At 36.5% G+C, this 15,000-nt stretch overlaps 1 protein-coding gene across 3 annotated transcripts in view; it reads left to right on the top strand.

The window, feature by feature from the left end:
- The window catches only part of S6kII (Ribosomal protein S6 kinase II), a 175,663-nt gene that overhangs the window by 145,125 nt on the left and 15,538 nt on the right, over positions 1–15,000 (top strand). For all 3 annotated transcript variants that reach the window (XM_067097616.1, XM_067097615.1, XM_067097617.1), the window contains one exon: positions 14,805–14,922. In XM_067097616.1, the coding sequence (XP_066953717.1) occupies positions 14,805–14,922 (118 nt within the window). The remainder of the gene's footprint in view (positions 1–14,804; positions 14,923–15,000) is intronic.

Below are 15,000 nucleotides of genomic sequence, written 5' to 3'. Positions count from 1 at the left end.
ATAATAAATCTTATCATATAGATGATCTAACGGTATCATTTTTAAAATTAATTTATATAAGTTATTCATTATATAACTTTGTGATTTATAAAGTCATATAATTCGTGCAATTTCTGAATATATACAATTTATAGAATAGTTTTCATAATATGGTTGTATGGACTATCTTGCTGTATAACATGTTGTATAACTGTTATAGGAGATAACGTACAAACTCGGCACTGGTTGTATTTTCAGCTGGGGAGTGCATTACTTTTTTGCCGTTATTTATGTTACGTATTCATTGATTTTTTCCAATTTTTTTTCACTGAGGTTCCAGAATCTCTCTCTCTCTCTCTCTCTCTCTCTCTCTCTCTCTCTCTCTGTCTCTCTCTCTGTGTGTGTGAAATGGTTAAGGAATGTGTTTGTATAATATATATATATATATATATATATATATATATATATATATATATATATGAGTATACATTATATATGTATGCATATAATATATAAATCAAATGTGAGCCCGTAAAAACGCCAAAATGTAGAAAGTAAAGGCTATATATATATATATATATATATATATATATATATATATATATATATATATATATATATATATATATATATTTATTTATTTAATGTGTGTGTGCGCGCCCTCGCGCGTAAAAGGAAACTCCGTCCCAACAAGAGCAGAAGATTTTAAAATTTTTATTTGCCCAAGACAGGCATACGCATAAGTTTTCATATTGAAACATCAAATGAAATTATTTTGAAATTTGCTCTTTAAATCCGGTATCCCTTTGAAGACGCAGAATAATGATTTTTTTTTTTTTAGTTTATTATTTTGTTTTTGTTATGCATGGGCGAAGGAAGGTTGATTGCGCAATGTTTTAATGTATTTATTTATGTATGTGTTATTTTTGGACTTTGATGTTCTGTGCTGTTAATTTTTTAGCTTTATGTAAAAGAACACTATTGTGCCGACTTTGTCTGTCCGTCCGCACTTTTGTCTGTCCTTGCTTTTTCTGTCCGCCATCAGATCTTGAAAACTGCCAAGGCTAGAGGGCTGCAATTTGGTATGTTGATCATCCACCCTCCAATCATCAAACATACCAAATTGCAGCCCTCTAACCCCAGTAGGACAGGCCACCACCGGCCCGGTGTAAAAGTTTCATGGGGCGCGGCTCATACATCATTATATGGAGATCACCGAAAGATAGAACTATTTTCGGTGGCCTTGATTATGCACTCCGGCGGCTGCACAGAAAACTCGATTGCGCCGGAGAAACTTCATCGCATTGTTTACTTGTTTTTTAATTGTGACGTTTCAACTTTGCTAATTGTTTAGCGTCGATTTGATTTTAGGAGTGACTTTCTCTTGAGCTAATTTTACTTGATGATGTTACTCACGTTTTCAAATTTCTCAATTTTTTTTTTTTATTTCGGTTTTATTTTTGTTTGAAAGTGAGATTTTTTTTTTTTGAAGTTTAATGATGACGTGAAGATTACCGAGACAGTTTAGCAGTGAGTAATTCATTCTTTTCATGTTAATTGTTTTTCACATATTTGTTTTGAAATCGTGATTGAAAAGTCACGATTTGGTGCTACAATTCTGAAGTGATAAATTATATTAATTTTTGTATAGTAATTGATTCAGTTCTTGAAGTTACGTTAAGGAATTTATATATATATGTATATATATATATATATATGTATATGTATGTAATATATATATATATATATATATATATATATATATATATATATATATATACTCAGTATATATATATATTATATATATATATATATATATATATATATATATATATATATATATATATATATATATATATATATATATATATATATATATATATTGAGGAGTTGACGTTGCCTTTTGTTAATGAATAGTCCAGGGGCTTCTACGAGAGAGAGAGAGAGAGAGAGAGAGAGAGAGAGAGAGAGAGATATTTTAGTTCATAATTCAGCTGTTGCAAACCTCATGACGTTTTGGAAAGAAAAAAATCGTTTTGTCCCAGCATTCTGGCATTCTGTCCCCGCCTCTGTTCTCCCGACTGTTATATGGTATAGCCTTGTTAATAATGTTAATAGTAATGAGAAATTGAAACTTTATATAATTGTATAATAGTTCTGATGTGCCGTTACATATACTTAAACTTCCGAAACACTAATCTTATTCCGTAAGGTCTTGCGCGGAACTCTCTCTCTCTCTCTCTCTCTCTCTCTCTCTCTCTCTCTCTCTCTCTCTCTCTCTCTCTCTCTCTCTCACGAAGGTATTGCCTAATGACCCCTAGGTCAGAGGGATAATCCGCTTGCACAGGGCCACAGAGGTCGGCGGGAAAAAAGGATTTATTTTTATTGTACTTTTGGGGACAATACTGTCTAATCTTTGTATAAGGATTTTTTCTATTTTCTATGGGGTTTAATTTAGAAAAGGAAGATTCCTGTAGGATTTTCGGGATGCTGTCCGACGAATTCCCTTCAATCTTAAAACATTTCTCGTTGTATTTTAGTAATTCACATTTTTACATATTTAGAAGTTTCTTAATTTATATATTCTTTTATATATTCTTTTCTAATAACTGATTTCTTCCTGTTACCATCTGTAACTTCTTTCAAACGAGCGCCGTGTTCCTTGGTAGCTTGAATTTCAAGTTAGTGGCCCATTTGGGCATGTTCCATGTTAATAGGGTTCATATAATAATAATAATAATAACTAGATACACAATTTTCACTCCATGACGCTTCTGGTTTCCGAATCTAGTCTCGTGTCCGTGACATAAGACTGACAGCAATTTTGTAACGCATGATGTACAATTCATATAGAAGAAGTCTTTTCCCTCCAAGTGGAGGTTCTACATGGCTGACTCAAATCAGCCTCCACCATCCCTAGGGTGTCGTTATACGCGAGAATAAACTTGTCGCCGACATGTTTTAAACATTGGAAACTTTTTTTCACCGACTCGGCAACATAAGGAAGTCTTGGCTATCCGATTCCCTTGCTTATTCAGGAAATTTCTTTTCGTTTTTAGAATACACCTTTTGCTTCGGGGCGTTGTAGAATACACCTTTTGCTTCGGGGCGTTGTAGAATAAACCTTTTGCTTCGGGGCATTTTGTAGAATAAACCTTTTGCTTCGGGGCATTGTAGAATAAACCTTTTGCTTCGGGGCATTGTAGAATAAACCTTTTGCTTCGGGGCATTGTAGAATAAACCTTTTGCTTCGGGGCATTGTAGAATAAACCCTTTGCTTCGGGGCATTGTAGAATAAACCTTTTGCTTTGGGGCATTGTAGAATAAACCTTTTGCTTCAGGGCATTGTAGAATAAACCTTATGCTTCGGGGCATTGTAGAATAAACCTTTTGCTTCGGGGCATTGTAGAATAAACCTTTTGCTTCGGGGCATTGTAGAATAAACCTTGTGCTTCGGGGCATTGTAGAATAAACCTTTTGCTTCGGGCATTGTAGAATCAGCCTTTTGTTTCGGGCATTGTAGAATAAACCTTTTGCTTGGGGGCCATTGTAGAATAAACCTTTTTCTTCGGGGCATTGTAGAACAAAAAACCTTTTGCTTCGGAGCATTGTAGAATAAACCTTTTGCTTCGGGACATTGTAGAATAAACCTTTTGCTTCGGGGCATTGTAGAATAAACAGTTTGTTGCGGGGCATTGTAGAATAAACCTTTTTCTCCGCGGCATTATGGAATAAACCTTTTGTTTCAGGCATTGCAGAATAAAGCTTTTGCTTCGGGGCATCGTAGAATAAACCTTTTGCTTCGGGCCATTGCAGAATAAATCTTTTGCTTTGGGGCATTGTAGAATAAACCTTTTGCCGCGGGGCATTGTAGAATAAACTTTTTGCTTCTGGGCATTGTAGAATAAACCTTTTGCTTGGGGGCATTGTAGAATAAACCATTTTGCTTTGGGGCATTGTAGATCAAAAAACCTTGTGCTTCGGGGCATTGTAGAACAAAAAACCTTTTGCTTGGGGACATTGTAGAATAAACCTTTTGCTTGGGGGCGTTGTAGAATAAACCTTTTGCTTGGGGGCATTGTAGAATAAACCTTTTGCTTGGGGGCATTGTAGAATAAACCATTTTGCTTTGGGGCATTGTAGATCAAAAAACCTTGTGCTTCGGGGCATTGTAGAATAAACCTTTTGCTTCTGGGCATTGTAGAATAAACCTTTTGCCTCGGGGCATTCTAGAATCAACCTTTTGCTTCGGGGCAATGTAGAGTAAACCTTTTGCTTAGGGTCATTGTAAAATCAACCTTTTGCTTTGGGGCATTACAGAATAAACATTTTGTTTTGGGGCATTGTAGAATAAACATTTGCTTCGGGGCATTATAGAATAAACCTTTTGCTTTGGGGCATTGTAGAATAAACCTTTTGCTTCGGGGCATTGTAGAATAAACCTTTTGCTTCGGGGCATTGTAGAATAAACCTTTTGCTTCTGGGCATTGTAGAATAAACCTTTTGCTTTCGGGCATTGTGGAATCAGCCTTTTGCTTTCGGGCATTACAGAATAAACCTTTTGCTTCGGAGCATTGTAGAACGAAAAACCTTTTGCTTTGGGGCATTGTAGAATAAACCTTTTGCTTCGGGGCATCGTAGAATAAACCTTTTGCTTCGGGGCATTGTAGAATAAACCTTTTGCTACGGGGCATTGTAGAATAAACCTTTTGCTTCAGGGCATTGTAGAAAAAACCTTTTGCTTCGGGGCATTGTAGAATCAACCTTTTGCTTTTGGGGCATTATAGAATAAACCTTTTGCTTTTGGGGCATTATAGAATAAACCTTTTGCTTCCGGGCATTATAGAATAAACCTTTTGCTTCCGGGCATTGTAGAATAAACCTTTTGCTTTGGGGCATTGTAGAATAAACCTTTTGCTTCGGGGCATTGTAGAATAAACCTTTTGCTTTGGGGCATTGTAGAATAAACCTTATGCTTTTGGGGGATTGTAGAATCAACCTTTTGCTTTTGGGGCATTATAGAATAAACCTTTTGCTTCGGGGCATTGTAGTACAAAAAACCTTTTGATTCCGTGCATTGAAGAATGAACCTTTTGCTTCGGGGCATTGTAGAATCAACCTTTTGCTTTGGGTCATTACAGAATAAACTTTTTGCTTCGGGGCATTGTAGAACAAAAAACCATTTGCTTCGGGGCATTACAGAATAAACTTTTTGCCCCGGGGCATTGTAGAATAAACCTTTTGCTTCGGGGCATTGTAGAATAAACCTTTTGCTTCTGGGCATTGTAGAATAAACCTTTTGCTTCAGGGCATTCTAGAACAAAAAACCATTTGCCTCGGGGCATTGTAGAATAAACCTTTTGCTGGGGGCATTGTAGAATAAACCTTTTGCTTCGGGGCATTGTAGAACAAATAACCTTTTGCTTCATTACATTACAGAATAAACCTTCCATTGCCACTGTTAACTGATTCTGCAATTGTGCAAATTAGTTTGCACAGTTGTTTTGAATAAATGATCTTTATGTAAATCATTTTTCCTAAGCTAATCTTTAAAATTTGAGATTCAATTGAAGATATTTATAAATTGTTTCCAAAGTGAAATTGATGGCATTTTTCATAATAATAATAATAATAATAATAATAATAATAATTAGTATTATTATTAGTATTATTAAGGTTCATAATAATAATAATAATAATAATAATAATAATATAATAAGAAATTCACACCTACACCATTGTGAATTCATCAAAAAATAAATTATTATTTTTTATGAATTCACAGTGATGTAGATGTGAATATATTACTATTATTATTATTATTATTATTATTATTATTATTATTATTATTATTATTATTATTATTATTATTATTATTATTATTATATTATACATAAATATGATATTTACAGATACAGTTGTGGATATTTTTTTGCATTAGTGAATCAGTCGGCAAGTAAAATTGATAAATTGTAATTTCTCTCTCTCTCTCTCTCTCTCTCTCTCTCTCTCTCTCTCTCTCTCTCTCTCTCTCTCTCTCTCACAGTTGAAAATCTGCCCCAGGAATATGTTTTCACCTATATAACCAAGAGCTCTCTCTCTCTCTCTCTCTCTCTCTCTCTCTCTCTCTCTCTCTCTCTCTCTCTCTCTCTCTCTCTCTCTCTCTCTCTCATCAGGCAGTAGACACAGATGTAATTTCAGTAGAAACCTTGCCCCAGGAAGAAATTTCTTTTATCTGCATTAATAAGCTAGGCTCTCTCTCTCTCTCTCTCTCTCTCTCTCTCTCTCTCTCTCTCTCTCTCTCTCTCTCTCTCTCTCTCTCTCTCTCTCGTAGACAGTAGATACAGATGTAATTTCAGTAGAAACCTTGCCCCAGGAAGAAATTTCTTTTATCTGCATTAATAAGCTAGGCTCTCTCTCTCTCTCTCTCTCTCTCTCTCTCTCTCTCTCTCTCTCTCTCTCTCTCTCTCTCTCTCGTAGACAGTAGATACAGATGTAATTCCAGTGGAAACTTTGCCCCAGGAAGAAATTTCTCTCTCTCTCTCTCTCTCTCTCTCTCTCTCTCTCTCTCTCTCTCTCTCTCTCTCTCTCTCTCTCTCTCATATGAAAATCTGCCCCAGGAATATGTTTTCACCCATATATTTATAACCAAGAACTCTCTCTCTCTCTCTCTCTCTCTCTCTCTCTCTCTCTCTCTCTCTCTCTCTCTCTCTCTCTCTCTCTCTCTCTCTCTCTGAAAATGAAATGTCAGTTATTTTATTTCGTTCGCGTAACGTTCTGTTCAAATTCATTTTAATTAACCGGAGTGTGATCCTCCTTCTCTCTCCATTCACTCCCATATTCGCGTTTTTTCTCTTTTTTTGTCAAGTTTTTTTTTTTGCCGAGTTTTTTTTTTTTTTTTTTTTTTTTTTTTTTTTTTTATTTGCGGATGGGATATTGTTTTTACTCGTTTGTGTGCTGACCGTGGTAGCAATTTCAGCTTGCTGGAATAATTTCTTTGTGGGGAGAAGAGGGTTGAATCACTGATGTTTGTGCGTATGTGTATGTAATATCAATGTATACTGTATATATGTGTGTAGGCCTATGTATGTATATGGAGATATATTTGTGTATATATATATATATATATATATATATATATATATATATATATATATATATATATATATACAGTATGTATGTGTGCATATATATATATATATATATATATATATATATATATATATATATATATATATATATATATATATATATATTTCACCTGTGGTAATGTGTGATAAATGAATCACGTACAAAAAGTGATAATAATCATATATATATATATATATATATATATATATATATATAGAGAGAGAGAGAGAGAGAGAGAGAGAGAGAGAGAGAGAGAGAGAGAGAGAGAGAGAAAAGGGGTTGGTCTGGACCCGGGCTGGACGACGGTTATGCTGTTATTGGGCGTCATTGGGCTACATATAGATTCTTTCAAAATGCAAAAAATAAAATATAATACACACGGAAATATAGGGTGTTTTTTACGTATATATACACACGTGTATATACATACATTAATCTATATACATGCCATATTAGTTTCGTCCTCTCTCTCTCTCTCTCTCTCTCTCTCTCTCTCTCTCTCTCTCTCTCTCTCTCTCTCTCTCTCTCTCGTGTGTGTGTGTGTAAGTGTGTATGTTTGTGTTAGAATCTTGACATCTTCATAGCCTTACACGTAAGTGTTTACCCTGTAAGCAGCAGGAGAGAGAGAGAGAGAGAGAGAGAGAGAGAGAGAGAGAGAGAGAGAGAGAGAGAGAGGAGGGGGGAGGGGGGAGAATCCTGTTATCAACTGTTGTGTTGTGCTCTAATTGCGACTCTGCGCTGACAGATTAATGCGTTTGTTTGCTAAGGTGAACTAACGTCGCTCGTTTGAATTTTGTTTGGCAGATAAGTTCGGGTCTTCTAAATTTTTATTTATTTATTTGTTTTTTTTTGTGATTGACAGTGATGTGGAAGAGCTTTTTTTTTGGCATTATTTTACGAATGAATATACAGACTGTGGGGAATTTTAGTTCTTTTATGTATATCAGATACACTTGCATCCAACCTGTATTTTATTTAATTTTAATTTTAATTTTGTGCTGGGGCGGGGGATCTGCAGTATTGTTATATATAATAGTAAATAAACTAGTTTGCCTCCCAGAAAAATATATATATCTTTGTATTATTAACAGGATAATAGATAATCATTTATATATATATATATATATATATATATATATATATATATATATATATATATATATATATATATATATATATAATGTAATAGCCACAATGCCCTCTTAACTTCTCGAAATATATATGTACATATACAATATATATATATATGAATTAACTTTTTAATATAATCATTTTTCCTAGGTCTTTAGAAGCTTTCGTGTTAGGATAATAATAATAATAATATTATTATTATTATTATTATTATTATTATTATTATTATTATTATTATTATTTCAGTAACCCCGTTTTTAGAAGACTAAGTAGAATTATTAGGGAAATGCTAAATAGTATTATTGCTGTTATTTCAATAACATCTGTTTTAAAGATTTCATATTATTATTATTATTATTATTATTATGATTATTATTATTATTATTATTATTCGAACAATCATTTCCAAAATGATTGCAGCCGGACACAAACAAACGTTCAAACTTTTTATTGTCCGGACCACGCGAGCGAGAGTTTATAAATAAATATATATCGGCCGTGGATTTGAGCATTCCAAGGCCACATTGAAAGTGGGTCCGAGTATTTAAGGGCCATTTTTCAAAGGGGGCCATTTATTTTTAGGCGGAGTTCCAAAATAGATGCGGGCTCGCTTGCTGTTTCCGTGCGGTATTGGTGATGCGTAAAAGTGCGTATGTGAGGGTTGACTGTGTGTGTTTGTGTGTACTTGTTTTTGTTGTTGTAAAAGGCAGTCGATTGTGTGTGCGTGCATATATACGTGAGGGCTATCTGTGTGTGTGTGTGTGTGTGTGTGTGTGTGTGTGTGGAGAGAGAGAGAGAGAGAGAGAGAGAGAGAGAGAGAGAGAGAGAGAGAGATAATTATCACTAAAAGAAGAAGTAGTAGGGGAGAAAGAGAGAGAGATAATAATTATCACAAAAAGAGGTAGGTGAGAGAGAGAGAGAGAGAGATAATGATTATTATTATTTTCAGAAAAAGAGAGAGAGAAAAGAGAAATAATAATTCTTATAACAGAGAGAGAGAGAGAGAGAGAGAGAGAGAGAGAGAATGATTATTATCATCTTCAGAAAAGAGAGAGAGAAAAAGTAATAATTCTCATAAGAGAGAGAGAGAGAGAGAATTTATGTATCTTCGTGTTATAGGGACGTGCTCTGATGATGATGATGATGATAATTATTGTTCTTATTACTCTCTCTCTCTCTCTCTCTCTCTCTCTCTCTCTCTCTCTCTCTCTCTCTCTCTCTCTCTCTCCTTTTTTGGGGGAAAAAGTCTCAGCGGCCTCTATCTGCTGGTTCCGACCAAACAGAAACAAAGACGGGGCTTTGCATGTTTGCTTTCGGGCTTAGCATATGGTTATTACGATTTTTGCAAACGTCCTCTCTCTCTCTCTCTCTCTCTCTCTCCGTTTGTTGGTGCCTCTTTGCGTGTTTGTTTTTGTTTGTCTGACCGTCCTAAGGAATGCTTTTGTTTTAAGTTCTCTCTCTCTCTCTCTCTCTCTCTCTCTCTCTCTCTCTCTCTCTCTCTCTCTCGTTAAAGAAACGTTCTCTCTGTCTGGATTTTAAGTCTCGCTCTCTCTCGCTCATTATGAAAATGATTCTCTCTCTCTCTCTCTCTCTCTCTCTCTCTCTCTCTCTCTCTCTCTCTCTCTCTCTCTCTCTCTCTCTCCTCTAGATAAATCTCGTTTCCTCTCTTATCTCTTCCCCCTCTCTCTCTCTCTCTCTCTCTCTCTCTCTCTCTCTCTCTCTCTCTCTCTCTCTCTCTCTCTCTCTCTCTCTCTCTCTCGTGACAGGGATCCTGTTTTCCACTTAATATCAGACCTGCTAGATTTCTGAATGATTCCACTCATCACCTCTAGACACAGGTTTCAGTCTTTTAGACTTGAAGTAGTCGTTTTAGACTCGATTCTCAATATCTGAATACTTTAGATCGTGCTTTTCACTCATTGTAGACCGAAATCTCTGTATTTGTAGACTTAAGTCGATTATTTTACCTCTAGCTTTCAAAAATATTAGAACTTGTTGATTATTTTATGTCTAGTTTGCAAAAATATTAGCCATTGTCTATTACTTTATGTCTAGTTTTCAAAAATATTAGACGTCTATTATTTTATGTCTAGTTTTCAAGAATATCAGACGGTTTCTATTATTGTATGTCCAGCTTTCAAAATATTAGACATTGTCTATTATTTTATGTCTGGTTTTCAAAAATATTAGGCTTTGTCACTTATTTTATGTCTAGTTTTCAAAAATAGTAGACATTGTATTTCATTGTATGCCCGGGTTTCAAAAATATTAGACACTGTCTATTATTTTATGTCTAGTTTTCAAAAATATTAGACATGTCGATTATCTGAGCTAGTTTTCAAAAATATTAGAAAGTCGATTATTCTCTGTCTAGTTTTCAGATATATTAGACATCATGTCTATTCCAAATGCAGCAGCTAACTCCTGTCCATTAATGTAGATACGTCTCAATTTAAGACCAAATTCCAGTAACTGTGGGCTTGACTGTAGTAATTTTAGACGTGTATCAACAATTTTAGACTAGCCCCAATAATTTTAGATTTAATGGTGGCTCCAGGCAGCTTCCAGCAATGTCTAGATCATCGCTTGGAGCAGGTGTACGCTCCTATGCATGTGTATGTGAGTGTATGCGCGCATCTGTTAAGTATGTGGTGGCTAGTGGAAGCCTCTACATTCATACGGAAGGAGGAGAAGTGTGTATGTGTGTGTATGTAGGTTTGTGTATGTCCGTATTGCATGGGTATTGTAAGTGTGTATGTGTGTATTGTATGTGTGTATGTCTGTGTGTGTCCGTGCTGAGTAGTGGAAGCCGCGGCAACAGCACAATAGGTGGTGTAGCGGCCCCGCCCACCTTTACTCCACCTATTTCCGACCTCACCTCCTCCTTGCACCATCCTCCTACCCCTTCCACAGTCCTCCAACCTCTCCCCCCACCCACCTCTGTACCACCGCCCCTCCCTTCTGCTGCTAGGTTGATCAATACTACCACCTGTTGGTCCTCACGCCCCTCACATATCCCACCACACCCAGTCCTCCACCTCTCCTGCTGCTGTTACACTCCTCCACTTCTCCTCCTCCTCCTCCTCCTCCTCCTCCTCTTCTTCCTTATCCTCTTTCTTCTTCCTTTTCATTTCTTTAGTTATACGACATCTTCTTCTTCTTCTTCTTCTTCTTCTTCTTCTTCTTCTTCTTTTGCTGCTGCTAAATTTAGACTTACATTCACTACTCTTCCTCCTGTTGCTCTTACGCTCGTTCCGTTTTAGTCTCACTCCTGCTTCTTTCTCCTGCTGCTTCAGGTCTGTTCCTTCTTTCCGTTCTTCCTTCTTCCTTCTGTTAAATTCCTCATCCTCCTCCTCTTCTCCTCCTCCTCCTCCTCCTCCTCTTCCTTTTCCTACTCTGGTAGTGGTGACGTCAGGGCTTCATATAACCGTTTCTCCTCCGTTCTAACAGAGACGCTGGTGGTGATGGTCGCTGCTGTTGTAGATTCTTGTAGAAGATAAAAACCGTATAACGGCGGCCGTTGGTTTTTCTTTCGAGTATCAAGGAATCTCTCTCTCTCTCTCTCTCTCTCTCTCTCTCTCTCTCTCTCTCTCTCTCTCTCTCTCTCTCTCTCTTTAGTACTAGTCGGATGAGAGGCGGCGACACTCTCTTGTGATTTTCTAAAAATAAATCGCTTCTCGCCCTTCCTCCTTTCGCTTCGCATTTCTTAAGAATGCGCCTTAATTTCTCCTTAATTACTCTTCTTGTTCTGGATAGATGTTCCGTTAGTTGTTTTTAATGATGATTTGTTATTTGTGACTGCGGCGTTAGGTAGAGATTCGAGAATAAAATGAATATACAGTCTTTCGTGGTAGGTTTTGGGAAGTAGGCCTGTAGGCCTAACATAGAATGCATTTTATTATCCTAGTTTTGGTGTGTTGGTTAAACATGTATTAGTACTATATTACATTTATATATATATATATATATATATATATATATATATATATATATATATATATATATATATTATATATATATATATATATATATATATATATATATATATATATATATATATATATATATTAGCACAAAAATGACCCTAAATATAGCAATATATAACGATAAAAGCCCTGAGGCCAGTGAAAACTGATAGCACTTAATACTAGAATAGTTAAAAGAGAAAAATTTCGTATAATTAACATTTTACATAAAAGGTAATGCCTTATAACTATATCTGAGATGCCTTTTTTTTAGCAGACGGGAAATATACACAACTGATGTCGTTAAGCCTAATCGTGATTGGTGGAAGGTCACCCTCCTCACTGCTCATTAGGTACAGTGGCATCGGTTGTTGATATTTACTGTCAGCTCATAAACACATAAACATGATGTAGGTGGAAGGAAGGAATTTGCATTAGAATATTACTTAAGCAAATATATTGTGTATATATATACATACATATACAGTATATATTTCACAGCTCCGATGTTGATACACAAGACGAAATGACTCTCTCTCTCTCTCTCTCTCTCTCTCTCTCTCTCTCTCTCTCTCTCTACTCGGTACGGTACGCCTACGCCCGCTCAATACACATGGAAGATACAAACATTCCGTTAGAAGATGACTTGTGTTTGCGTGATGTGTCGGTGTGCTCGCGCGCACGATCGCCTACTGAACGTGCGCATTTGTGTATTTGCACCATTATGTATGTATATATATACATGTATGTAATATATATATTTAATCATTTATCGGTATCGTAAATGTCATGGCGTGTTTTGATGCGTTGAAATATCAGATTATCCTTCTAATCAGATTTGATATTTGGAATAATTAAGGAGAGAGAGAGAGAGAGAGAGAGAGAGAGAGAGAGAGAGAGAGAGAGAGAGAGAGAGAGAGAGAGATTCTTTTCCGTTAGCTGTATGTGTAGCTCTACATTGGGAGGCCGCTATTTAGCGACTGAAAACTAGTGGGTTTCCTGATCATATTTAAGGTAGATGCAATAGAATAAATGAACTATATATATATATATATATATATATATATATATATATATATATGTATAATGCATCGAAGTGCTATTTAGGACTATATGCCTTTAGGAGCGGCTTTGCTGGCTTTCAGGGAAAACTAGGTCTAGCTGACCGGGTTGGTAATAGTACCAGTAGCACCCCGAAATCAGTGGAAACGAGCACCTGCTGTCCTGTAGACTGACACCTGTTCAGGCAAAGGTGACTTATAGATCCACGAACGAAAATTATAGCCTTGCTTAGGAGCAGAACTAAAAATTATTGTCGGGCGTTAGTGCTTCAAATCCTCGGCCTAAGTTCCTGACTTAGATGTTGGTCGAAAACTAGTAGGGAACAGCAGGGTCATTATTCCTAGTCAGCTAGGAGGAACTGCTTGCTAGTAGGAATTGGCTTTTACTGCAGCCGGGTCCATTAGTCCTAGTCAAATAGGAGGAGCTGCTTGCTAGTAGGAACTGGCTATCCTTTACTGCCTTTAAAAACCAGGAGACACCAGCAGGGACCATTAGTCCTTGTCAACTAGGAGGAACTAGCTATCTTTTATTGCATATAGCAAACGAATCTTCAGTGATTTTGCTACACAAAATGAGTTCCTGGGATGTGGAGATAATAAGAATCTCCTGACGAAAAATCGAAAGTAGGAGATTAGAATGCATAAATTTAAAGGACTCGGATTGTGCATCTTAATCCTTTGTGATTCCTGCTGCAAATTAACCCGAAAAGAGTGGGCGAAGTACTGTATATATTTATTCACAAAGGATAGATAAATTAGGCCTAATCTTATCACCAAATGCAGAGAAAGCACTCACTGCCATAGAGCATGGGGAAGTAAAGAAGTGTTTTATCAGTTTTATATATAAATGCAGAATGTTGTAGATGAAACACCATAGATATATATTAGAATTGTATTTGGTAATGTCGATACAGAACTTGGTAGGAACAATGCACCTACGGGGGATTTAGTGGGCAAGGAAGTACTTTGAAACACTGCGTAAAAGTGGCGTGCAGCTTTATTAGCTTTTATGGTGCAAGTAGTTCGGTAATTGGAGGACTGCCATAAATACGAGTGGACATCTCAACATGGTAGTCATAGAAACAAAACGTCGACAGACTTTCGCAATAGATTATGGAAATAGATGTATAGGTCTATAAGCCATTTCTGAGGAGGCTTTAAAGAACTGGTATAATTTTAGACTGTATATCAGTCTGGTTTGTGGAGGATGGTCTCTCTCTCTCTCTCTCTCTCTCTCTCTCTCACAAAAGCATATGAACTTAGGGGTTTTAAGCGTGGGTACTCTCTCTCTCTCTCTCTCTCTCTCTCTCTCTCTCTCTCTCTCCTTTCACCTATACATATATACACATACATACATACAAGGAGAGAGAAAGAGAGAGAGAGAATGTGGGTGTGAGAGAGAGAGAGAGAAACGCGTTTTTGTACATTCAATATGACTAACAATTACTTCGCATTTCAGTGACATTGCTGACCCTGTCTCTCTCAAATATTAAGAGAACATTCATATATCCCCCTTTTTTTTCTCTTCCCATAACAGACAGACGCCGTTCGCTCAGGGCCCCAGCGACACTCCCGAGGACATCCTGCAGAGGATTGGCGAAGGAAAGTTCAGCCTGGATTCAGGAAACTGGGTGTCCGTCTCCCCAGCTGCCAAGGTACTGTGTGTGTGTGTTTGTGCTTGTGTCTTTGTGTGTTTTGTCGTGTCTTTGTTTTTGTCGTGTCTTTTGTTTTTT

Source organism: Macrobrachium rosenbergii, chromosome 54, assembly GCF_040412425.1.
Source record: "Macrobrachium rosenbergii isolate ZJJX-2024 chromosome 54, ASM4041242v1, whole genome shotgun sequence".
Classification (NCBI taxonomy): Eukaryota; Metazoa; Arthropoda; class Malacostraca; order Decapoda; family Palaemonidae; genus Macrobrachium; species Macrobrachium rosenbergii.
The sequence above is the reverse complement of the archived record's forward strand: the minus strand, read 5'-3'. Positions and strand labels throughout refer to the sequence as shown.